Source organism: Kryptolebias marmoratus, linkage group LG24 (assembly GCF_001649575.2).
Source record: "Kryptolebias marmoratus isolate JLee-2015 linkage group LG24, ASM164957v2, whole genome shotgun sequence".
In the NCBI taxonomy this organism is placed as follows: Eukaryota; Metazoa; Chordata; class Actinopteri; order Cyprinodontiformes; family Rivulidae; genus Kryptolebias; species Kryptolebias marmoratus.
The window spans coordinates 9,271,347-9,282,657 of NC_051453.1; the positions used below are offsets into that span (position 1 = coordinate 9,271,347).

General features: G+C 38.2%; 1 protein-coding gene across 1 annotated transcript; it reads right to left on the reverse strand.

Annotated features, from left to right (window-relative positions):
* Positions 1-254: 254 nt before the first annotated feature.
* Positions 255-10,560, reverse strand: vtg3 (vitellogenin 3, phosvitinless). Its single transcript, XM_017413379.3, has 28 exons — positions 10,433-10,560; positions 9,936-9,956; positions 9,680-9,831; positions 9,183-9,434; positions 8,934-9,095; positions 8,683-8,831; positions 8,455-8,605; positions 8,200-8,357; positions 7,079-7,244; positions 6,874-6,999; positions 6,565-6,783; positions 6,005-6,222; positions 5,819-5,916; positions 5,602-5,726; positions 5,408-5,509; positions 5,215-5,334; positions 4,932-5,121; positions 4,755-4,842; positions 3,915-4,100; positions 3,684-3,789; positions 3,421-3,589; positions 2,289-2,398; positions 2,112-2,198; positions 1,776-1,976; positions 1,507-1,652; positions 1,207-1,345; positions 1,005-1,110; positions 255-468 (listed from the first exon to the last, which is right to left on the reverse strand). The coding sequence occupies exons 1-27, from the start codon at positions 10,470-10,472 to the stop codon at positions 1,018-1,020; spliced, it is 3,774 nt and encodes a 1,257-aa protein (XP_017268868.1). The 5' UTR covers positions 10,473-10,560; the 3' UTR covers positions 255-468; positions 1,005-1,017.
* Positions 10,561-11,311: the final 751 nt, after the last annotated feature.

Genomic DNA, 11,311 nt, shown 5'->3' on the forward strand with positions numbered 1-11,311 from the left:
TTATGAGGGGAAATTATGATTTGCAAATAAAGCATGATGTGAATTGCTTGCGTGAGTTGTGCATAACCATACCCTGCTATAAATTAGGCGTTGAAAACATTGAACACTTTAACATACAGGATTTTGTGACTTGGTCTGTACAGTTTCCAGGGGTTTCATCAGCTCCGTGGATCGTTGTCCAACTCTATAGGAGTTACTCATTAATGAGCCCAGACTGTGACAGTCTAAAGGCAGATTGAAGCAGGTGACACAAATGAGTTGTTTTGAATTTTATTGAGTGAGCTTCAGGTAGAGCAAGCATGCCTTTTGTCACAATTTGTCTTTTTACAACAATGTCCATACATAAACATGGTTTCAAATGAATAAATCTAACAGATTAGTACACTTTATGATCATAACATTTCTGCTTGTGGCGTTATCTCAGGACACATCAGGTATCTGGCCCCCATCTGGGTTTTAGCCGTGTTTCTGCAACACAAAACATATGTTGAAAACAGCTTTTTATAAAAATTCATCCATTCATTTTCTTTACCCATCTAGTATTTCCGGGTTGTGGGGAGCGGGTGTCTAAACGTACAAATGCATTAACTCGACGCAGTTACAATAATGAAATGACATTTTTTAAAATAATGCTTATCACCCACCACTTTGCATGTCAAAGTTTTAGACAAAGATCTTGCACAATCTGTTAGCACTCAGAGTGTGTGTAGGGGCTGACTCTCAGCTACTACCACGTCAAATTTTAGCCATATATCTGTAAATATGATGGAGACATTTCTGAACCAAGTTGACTCTGAAAATTAGTCAGCTGTAGATGTACATCCAATGATTACTTTAGTTTTATTAAAATCTGACTAGTTGTTCATGAAATATTTTGCTAACAGACAGACACAGGAACACATAGAAGCACACAAACACGGGCACTTACATGATCACCTGCAGCCTGAAAGGGTTGACAATAAAAAAGACAGAGCCTGTCAGTCAAACTGATTAGGATTACTTACATGTTTATTGGGTTTAATTCCAATTTGTTGAGTTTGCCATGTTGCTCAGATCCACCCAACCCACATACGGCACTGGGAATGACATGTTGTTGTAGTACACTGTGTACTATAACACAAGAAAGGAAAGGACATCCATGTAAATTGATGGATCTGTGAGAACATTTGGAGATTCAGCAGCAGCAAATGATGTTTCTGGTGATACCTCTGGGAATTGAACCTTCACATCAATAGTGTCTGCTGAGGAAGTGACAACTGATGCGGCCACCTCTTGCTTGTCATTTTTCTCATGCTCCTGGTCGAATCCATAAAGAAAGGCCACACCAGGGATGTAACGTTCCACTCTGGAAAACCAAAAGGGAAAATCTCTGTCAACATGCTGAACTAATCACAGCTGTAAACCAAGATAAACTTTCTGAACTTTTGAGTTTGTCTCATTTTATACATCACTTTTTCCATCTTTTTTTTATTATACAAATCAAACATTATTTTAACAGAAGATCACCTTTTGCATATCTCTGCCATGTATTCTGGGATCATGGTCCAATGTACTTTGGCTTCGAGCACCGGCTTGGAATCATTGATTTGTGCAACTGCAGCTTTCACTGACATGTCATAAGACTGACACTCAGCTCCCCATCTAACGTGCGCCTGGAACAAATGTAGGGCATAAAAAATTAAAACCATCCGCAAAACAAGCGACTTGGCCTCAAAGATTGGGTAAACATAAATGTACAGTAAAACTCATCCGTGTGTCTTGTTTTCTACACCAACCTTTGCCTCGGCATCAGCTTCCACACTGGTGTCGAGACACATCTTCCAGTTGGTGTTCACTCCAACTTGGGACACAATTAGTTGGGCATTTTGAGCATTTGCCTCGGGTGTATAGTACATGGCTGCATCATAGCCCTCAGGCTTCTGGTTCTCATTCATGGCGAATGCTTTGAAATTAAAAACAGCTTCAGGTGTTGAGGCCTAAGGAGTGAGACAGAGACCAGGCCATTACGCTTCGGTATGCAGTTTCACCACCAGCCAGAGATGGTGCAAACACGTGCTTTCAACAACTGAAACAAGTTTGGATAAAAACTTAATGTAGCTTCTTTAGCGTACTTCCATCAGCATGCTGTGGGATCTGTGATGAGATTCTCTCTTTCTTAGGTCAATATCTGAAGTTAGGTTGATTCTCTTTGTTGCTTCCTGTAAACACAGTTTCATAAAGGTTTGAATTTTTGACTCAAACACCAAAACAGGTGCCGTGATAATAATGTTGCACAGGTCGCCAAATACCTTGGAAAGCTTCCTCAGAGTCTGAAGCAGCTGGTGAGCGCTCATTGGATGCCTGCTGGGACCGGCATCGAGCTCAAAGTGGATCTTGTCAACAGGTTTGACTGTCTGGGCTGATAAAAAGGCACAAGCTACATTAGCAGAGACATTTAAGAAGGATGTGGATGAAGGTCGGACAGAGTTGTGTGAACGCCTGCTCAGACATTCAGAATTTTTTTTTTTTATACTCTGGATCACATAATGGTTGCTTTGGCAAATCTTTTAGACAATTATTTGAATGAAATAAACAGGAATATGTTTTGTGTTTTATGTTTGCGGCCTTGATAGTTAAGTAGTTTCTTTGAGGCCGATCTGTTTGCAGAGTCACTGTAATAAGGGATTGTCATGTTGTGACAAATGTCAACAGATAAGTAATTTTAGTTGCCTACCTAAAAAGTAAAGGATTTTTATATGTTTAAAGTATTTTGAATGTTTTCACAAATTCATTCAGATGCTTTTTTTTTTTTTTTTTTTTACATAAAACAGCATCTTATAGATTTTTCCCTGCAATAGCTCCTATATGACCACTGATAAAAAAAAAAAAAAAAAAGTTGTACGTAGTGATTGTCCATTGCCACTTAGGTTTTGTGTTTTAAAGAGTTGATCTGGATCCAAAACATTGTTTTAAACTGAACCAGTCTGGTAAAATCACAAAATAATAAATACAAATGTATAGACTCCAGAAAATCCTATAAAAAATAGTGGTTTTGGCACAAGAATTTCATGCATTAAATATCTAAACTAAAGAAGACAAAATCATGCATAATAATTATTTTTTAAGTCAGCAGTTAAAATAAAAACCTGTTCATTTTAAAATTGTCTAAAGATGAAAAACGAGCACGAACATGCCCAATTTATACTCAAACTTTAAAAAAAACAATTGTATCTTATATTGCCTTAAAATGGCTTAAAAGATGAGATAAAAGTGGCTTTTTGTTATTAACCTTTAAGCAAAAGATACATGGCCTCACATCAATTTTATTTCCCTGTTTGCCTCATTTGAGTTTAACTGACTCTGGTTTACAAATCATAACTGCTTAACATTTGTTGTGTTCTTAAAGACATTTGTTGTGTTTCTAAATGCACACGTACACACCTGGAACGATTTTGAGCGACATGTTGGCATATCCCAGGAAGTAGTAGAGGGGGTATTCCTCGTTGTAGTACTGTCTCTTTATGTTATACTCTGCGCAGAGACCCACTCCGTAGATGTTACTCTCAGCACACACGTTGTAAAATGGATACCAGGTGTTTGGTTTCAGCATCTTTCAGAGCAAAAATTCACAGAGACATGAATCTGATTCCAGTCAGATGGAACGTTTGCAGACATATAGTGTATGCCTTGACTCAAAGTCTTACTTCAATGGGATCTCTCCTGATAACTTCTTCAGAGGCAGGCATTAATGATGTCTTTTTGGGTGAAGTTGGCTCCTCAATGTTTCTGAGTACTGCATACACATCGTATCTGTTCAAAAAGGAAGGAGATACATTTCTTAAATCTGATGTTGGTTGTATTGTAGGAAGCAGGAATTGACCTAAAAGTTTAATGTTTGTTTCATTTGTTTTGTCCATTTTAGTCTTTGGAAATACCTCAATGAAGTTAGTTCAATCTCTTCTTTGCAAAGAGGGAAATCGAGCTCAAATTTCTTTTCTGCAACGTTGATCTTGGCTGTGAACTTCCATGGAACAGCAGTGGGCACTTTGTTCTTTGACTCAAAGCCACACTGGAACAGATCCGTGTTGATCCCGTAGAAAACCCAGTAATCCTTGGAGACTCTGGAAAGAAAAAAAGCAAAGAAACACAGTGGAGAATAATTAAGGCAAATCTGACACTTAAACAAACATCACCAAAAGAGACTGTTTGTGGGGCAAAAATAAAATATAGAATGTATTTAACCTGTTAATTTTATTTTACAAATATGAACAAAAACCGGTCATAGAAATGGGAATTTAAAAAAGTTAAAAAGTGATCCAATATTAAACTTATTGAACTTGCAAATCTGTGTAAGAATTAAATTAGAAGTTTGTTAAAATACTGGGACTTCTGAAAATCTATGTTTGTTTGTCATAGTTTTTTGTGACATGAACAAAAAATAATGCTGAAGTCAAAGGCTGGAAAGGGTACAAAGCAGTTTTGAAGGGTTTGAATTCCTGCAATTACCTAACATCTGGTGCACAAAAACTGTTTGAAAAAAGTGAAAAACCGAAGAACGTAACTACCGTCCCAGATAAAAATAGACAAGAAACAAAAATCCCAAGGTAACGTTTGAGGCAACAAAAGGCCTCTGAAATATATAATCCCAATTTGTAGAAATTAAAAAAAAAAACAACAAAAAAAAAACAGTTTACAGAATTTAGGCCAAACTGTATGTCCTAAATTATAGTTGAACATATTGGCAGTGTATCCTGTTTCACTTTCATTATAATTACCCAGCAAAGCCATCTGTTTCCAGTGAAATTTCAGAGTTAAAGAGCTGTCCCAGATGTTCCGTTAGAGGTGGATTTATGGTAGCTTTAGCTGAAAAGCAGAATTTAAACAGGTTTTAGTTATGTCAAAAGCAAAACTATTTCTAGAACGAGCATATGCTGTAGCCTTTGATCCCTCACCTTTAGCACTGATCACAGTAAGAGAATTATAATATTTGCTAATTTCCACAGGGAGACCGAGGGTCGTGGCTTGGAAATAACGAGCCTCTAATGTCAAAAGGGGCCGTGTGTAGTACCAGGAACTTCCTTTCTGCATATTCTCAATCGCAGCCCACAGAAGACTTGCTTTCCCTGCAGAGGGACTCAGTGCCTAGAAGGATTAACAAACTTTCATGGTTTGTTTTTGGATTTGCATGCTTATATTCATCATTGATTAGGCTGTGGACTGCTTTGCTTTTCTGACCGTAACGATGTTGCGGATGGTCTCCTTGCTAATATCAGTGAAGAACCACTCCTGCCCCAAGACACGGGAATAAGCCGAAAGGACTGGCTTATCGTCTTGCAGTTTCTCCCAGTTTTGAAGCTGGAAAGGATGTAGAACATATTGGTCAACCAGCAAAAAACACTTCTGATTAAATGGGACAGTTATCACTCACCACATTGAAAATAGCCTGAAGGTCATTGAAGCTATAATCTCCTTTAAATCCAGGAATGCTTGATCCAAACAGCTCCTTAATTCCATCTACACGGACACCCAACTTTATGGAAACAAAGAAAAAGTAATGTCACTTGTGATGGGAAAAACATCCTATTTTAATGCACATGTCAGAGGTGTTATGTAACTGTTTACCTCCAACATCTGGATTATTCTACCAATCATGTGGAATTTTCCTTTTGCCATAATTTCACTGGGAAGTGTGTTGTTTGCACTTTTCAGCATGAAGGATTCTGATGCAATGCCAGTTAGGAAATCATCTGAAAAAAAAAAAATCATCAGAAGGGTCATCTAATGTCTTCTTCTTTTTATTTTTATTTTTTAAATCTTTCTCTGCTGTGTTCTAACATACCATCAAACCAGTCTATGTGCTTTGCTTTGCTGTAGTAATAGCTGAGACGACCAAATTTAGGTGAGAGGATTTTCACAGCTACGCTTGAGGCAATAGAGCTGTTGGACAGATAAAAAGGAAAAACAAAACTATACATCAGTTCTGGATTCACTATCAAATCCAGCATTTATTTGTTGCTCTACTGACAGGAAATGATTGTCTGGAGTCCTGGATCTGGCAAAACCTTGCAGGTAGGAGTATGCAAAGCTAGCAACATGAAGGTCTGTCTCTTCCATTAGATGCGTTGTCACCGTGGAAACGACAGCCATTGATGGCTTGGTGTCAAAAAGGACCATGAAGGCCAACGAACGGATCTCAGCTGGAAGGTCTTTCTGCAGGAACAGGCTCATGGTGATGTCTTGGACCTGAAAGCAAAAAAGAGAAGCTTTTTCAGGACCCAAACTCACATATTTATCATCCACTGTTGGAGCAAATGTTACAGCTTATTATATTTTAAAAACACTGATTTGATGTAAACCTCCTAAATATGTGGATGTAGGTATTCTTAAAATGATAATCCTATTTATGTAATTTCTTTCTGATGGCACTTTTCACTCAAACAATGCACAATAAGACGAACATTTTCCAGTGAAACTGCACTTTTCACCTGACTGTTGTCAAAAGGAGAAATTAAACACTTAATACAGATTTTATTTCCATCGGACACATGGTGAAGCTGTGGATGAAGCGTCTTTTATTGCTCTTACACTGTGAGGGTCTCTGACAGCGATGAGTCTCATTGCCTGCACAGCCGCACTCTGGACGTGAAGCGGCAGATCCACAGGGGTGGCAGCCACTCCAGGAAGGAAACGCATGATGGTTTTAATGCTGCTAGGATGCCCTGCGTTCCCCAGACCTTTCAGAGCAAGGACCATTTCTTCTTTGTTGTTTGTCCTCAGAGCATCTGTGGCCATGTCTAGCAGTGGCTGTAACAAATATAAATTGACGTTCAAGTCTTACTAAGTCAAACAGTCATTGCATATCAACAGATAAAGTTTTTTTTGTAGATTGGAAACCTGAACAGCAGTCACTGGACATGGTGTATAATATTCACAGTGCCTGTACACCAGAGAGCCGTAGGAAAGAACCACAGTGTTCCACAGATAGGTATGAGATTTACTGTATGGCATCCTCAGGAAAACCTGCAAATGTTGGACAAAAAACTGTGAGAAACTGTTGTCCAAATGTAATATTCTTGCTCCATTTTCTTGACCAACTCACTTTAGCCATCTCGACCAGCTCAGGAGTCGTCTGCAGATGCTCCAGGGCCACCAAAAAGGTATGCCAAGCTTCAGTTGGAGTCAAATCTCTTGTCTGAAACCGGTTTTCCAAGAACTTCAGGATTTTGGCATCGACAATTTCAACAGACAGGTCCAAGAACCAACGTCTAATAAGTAAAAAACATATAAATAAATTAAATTAAATTAAATTAAAAAAATACAGGAGTTAAACACGATGAGTAATAACTTGCAAATAAAATAAACTAGAAAAATGTGAAGAGCAATAACATGAAAGGACACATTTTCATTGGTTTCAGTGACCAAGGCAGAATGGTTCTTGGTCAGTTCTGCTGTCATCATGTAAATCATCAGGGGTTACTGACTCAGAAGAAATCCTTTTGGAATAAAGGGTTTCATTATATTTAATGACCTAATGGGTAGACGTAGATCAGTACAAAACTTTGGAGCTGACCTTTGGCTTTTATGATACTCATGTTCTGATACTATAAAAAACATGGTGAGAGATTTTCTATTTAAATGTTCCAGTATAAAGTCTGAATAAAACACAAGTTAAAGTCTTTTGTACAGTTACTTTATTTATCTCAACTTTTTAAGGGTCACATTATGAAAAGCATTAAACTTGTAATGCAGATATGCTGTATATTAGTGTCTGATTTCACTACCAAATCAATAACTCCTCAGAGAAAAGGATGTAAATAAGTCATTTGGTGAGTTGTTTAAATTTGCATGGGGCTCACACATCAAAGATCAAGCTCAGAGCAGACTCAGTCCCTATCCATCCATAGCTCTGAATCATACTAGATTTAATGTACCTCATTAGCAATCATGTAGTTCACTTCATTTAAAAAATAAATGAGCTAATAGACCTCTGCCAGGGCTTTAATCAGTGTTGAATATCCTGACTCAGGATTGTGAATACTCATTTGTGTTTTTTTTTCATTTTTATCCCACTGAGAAATTGAGAAAAAATAAACAAATAAGTAAATACAAATCCCCATTTGTTGTGATGGAACCATCTGCTGATGACTGACAGCGATCTATCAAATCGTGAACTCTTAAAGGACGTCATTGCCCCAAAATGCGTGCTCATGTTCATCTCACCTGTGCACAGGACTGTCTGCAAATTGCTTCCACATGCTTTCCAGTTCTTCAGACGAGATCACTCTCATCAGCTGGTACACCTTTATAATGTCATCAGTGGTTGAATTGTCAATGCTGTTCTCATTGGCCTCAGCCAGAGTTTTGATCAGCTCAACAGCCTGTGGAAGGAGACAGGCAGCAGGTCACTCTGGATTTCTGTAATTAAACACGTGGACGTTTAATTTGTGGTGCTGGAGCGGGTCTATCATTAATTACCTTTGGCACGGGGTTGTCCAAGTTCTGCATCAGAATTGGGATATTGACATCCGCATCTGCAAACTTGTAAACAATGTTGCCCTTGCTTTCCATGGGTCCAGTTGTAATGGCGGAAGCCGTGTCGCTCACACTGAGCAGAGTCAGTTCCTTCCTGCGGGAGAGCTTATTCATTACACCTGGAGTGTGATGCAGAAGGACAAAATGTCTGTGTATTTTTGCTGCACTTACATGGCTTGCATCTTGAATGTGCCACCCTTCACATTGAAGGGACTGAAGTACTGTTGCTCCAGGCCATGAGCTGCTGTAATGAGACCCCCCTCTGCAGATGGTTTGACTGTGTAAACATACCTCACTGTGGAAAAGACAGACTTCCCTCTCTAGATTGGAGGATGCAGAAACAGAAGCAGAGCTGATGTTGACTTTTTTTTTGATTTGCAGTCAGAGAATGAGCTACAGCAAAACTGGAAAATAGATAAAACCTCTCTGGATAGCTTGTCCTCCACAGCATTTGCCATTCCACTGTACATTTCTGCTTTCTCCCTGCAGTTAGTGACATCCACAACTTGAGTGATGTTCCAGTAGTTTGTTTCTGTGTCCCCTTCAATGGCGTAGTTGCTCTGACACTTGCCGTGGATCCCAATCTGCAAACAAAATGAACATATAACATATACAACCTGTAAGAATTACTGATTTCACTGATGATATGTGGAACAGATCAGATCATTTACCTCTTCCAGTTCATAGATGTGCTGCGTGGTCTTCACGGTGACCTGGAAGAATTCCAGTATTCCCCTCACGATGTTGACGACAGTTGTGGAGATCTCGGCAGACGCGAGGATGTCGCTGACGTGTCCATTGGTGTACTCGAACATGAAAGGTTTGACGAGCTGAGCGGCAATACGTTTGGCCAGTTTCGGGGAGGCTTCGTAGTCGTTTTTCTCCGGGAAGCCATTATACTCAGCAAAATCCAGATCAGAGACCTTTGAACGGAGAATAGGAAGAGGTCGGTTGGAGTTGTTTCATACCACATGCATGACAGCCTCTCATGTTCATGTTTAAATGAGATTTTGGTGAAATCTGTCCTGCAGAAGGTAAAGGGGAGCGATTATTATTTAAAAAATTTTAACTGTTTGATACCATTTTAATCTCCTGCAGTAAGTTGTTCCAGCTTTACCACTCAGAGTATTTGTTAAATATAATAATAACCTTCTTCCATCTCTCTCACCTGCAGCAGGAACACTTGATCGGACACGCCGGTGATCTTGGCCTTGCATGTTATTTTCACACCAGACTCTGCGAAGTTTGCCCTGTCGAGTCTGAAGTCCACCACACCCTCATATTTGTATTCGTAGGTTTTCTTCGGATTCAGGGTGATATCTGAGAGATGATCTCGGTGTTAAACATCGCAGCATTTTGTTTTGTGAGAAATCAATACTTTTGCCTCATTGGTTTCTTCGCTGTCAGGAGAAAAAGAGACTTACCGTATCGTAGATTTTGACTCGCTGCAAAAAATGAAATGGACAGCATTAAAACTGCACGATCAAAGAGACCGCATATTAAAATTAGATAAAAAATACTACTTTTTATTTTCATTTCTTATTGCAAATGTTGAGAAATACCCAGGAAAGAAAAAATAGGTAAAGAAAATGGATGGATGGATAGATGGATGCACAGAAACACGCTAATTGCAAATCTCTATAACTAATGCCTTATTACTAACATGAAATAAGTACAGTATACTATAAATACTATAAATGATACGTGACTCAACTCTGAAAGCCCCCTTTAACTCTGTGAGTCATGGTTGATTCGTCTTTTTTTTTTTTGCTCATAAATTATGATTAACAATCTTTTGTCCACTTTTTTTCATGTTAAATGGACAATTTCATCATTAAAATGCACCACAAAGAACACCTGATTATGAGGTTGTAATGTTGTAAAAGTAAATTAGTACAAATCAAGTAAAAATGAAACTTACTGGCCAGGGCCACAAGGCAGCAAAGGAGGAGACCCTTCATGGTGAAAGAGGACTGAAGACCGTTTCACATTTGTCCTTTTATGAATGCAGGATTTCGTCTCACATTTAGCCTTGGGAGCAGATTAGACATCTGTTCTGGACAAATGGCTTTGTTTAAGCAAACATTTGGTCTGTGAGGGTAAGTCGTGTCGACCTGTGACTTTGTCAGAGTGTCCTGAACAACAGGCGAAAGATAACTCTTGAAGCGTTAGCTGCAGTCCCAGCTTGTGAAAATTTATCATTTTAGAAGCTACGGGTTACTTTCTCTGTGCCCAACAAGATGAACTTCAGAGCAACAACTGAGGAACTTCACAGAAAGCAACCACAGGGCAAACATCTGAACTAAACATCAGACAAGACGACCATACCGACTCTGAGGTGAACAAGCTTTCAAAGGCAATCCCCATCTATTTTTCAAATTAAAAAAGGTTTTCAAGCAAAAAAAAAATCAAACTAAAAATAAAAGTAAAGATTAGGGTCAACAATTAAACTGAAAACACAACATTTATCAAAGTTTTTTTCAGCTCATCTGATTATTTTAGAAAACTGCTTATTTAGAAAATACAAGAAAATAAGCAAAAGATGTACGAAAGAAAAAAGAAAGGAATCTGAACAACTGAACGAAAAAAAATACACTTTACAAAACTCTAAGTTTATTATTTTTGTGTTATAAAAAAAATATTGTCTGTCAGATTTGTAGTTTTTATTGAGATGTTGAGTTTTATTGTTGATATATTTGATTAATTAATAATAATAATAATAATAATAATAATGTCAAATTAACCAGTTTCCCTTTTTGTGACATAAACAGGTAACTCAAATATTTGAAGCTAATTTGTA

Excerpts from the sequence above, each read along its gene's own strand:
- vtg3 (XM_017413379.3), bottom strand. The coding sequence starts at position 10,472 with ATGAAGGGTCTCCTCCTTTGCTGCCTTGTGGCCCTGGCCA. Across the intron at positions 5,510-5,601 it reads GAATAATCCAGATGTTGGAG|TTGGGTGTCCGTGTAGATGG; the intron begins GTAAACAGTTAC and ends GTTTCCATAAAG. Across the intron at positions 1,653-1,775 it reads AAGCTGATGCCGAGGCAAAG|GCGCACGTTAGATGGGGAGC; the intron begins GTTGGTGTAGAA and ends CATTTGTTCCAG.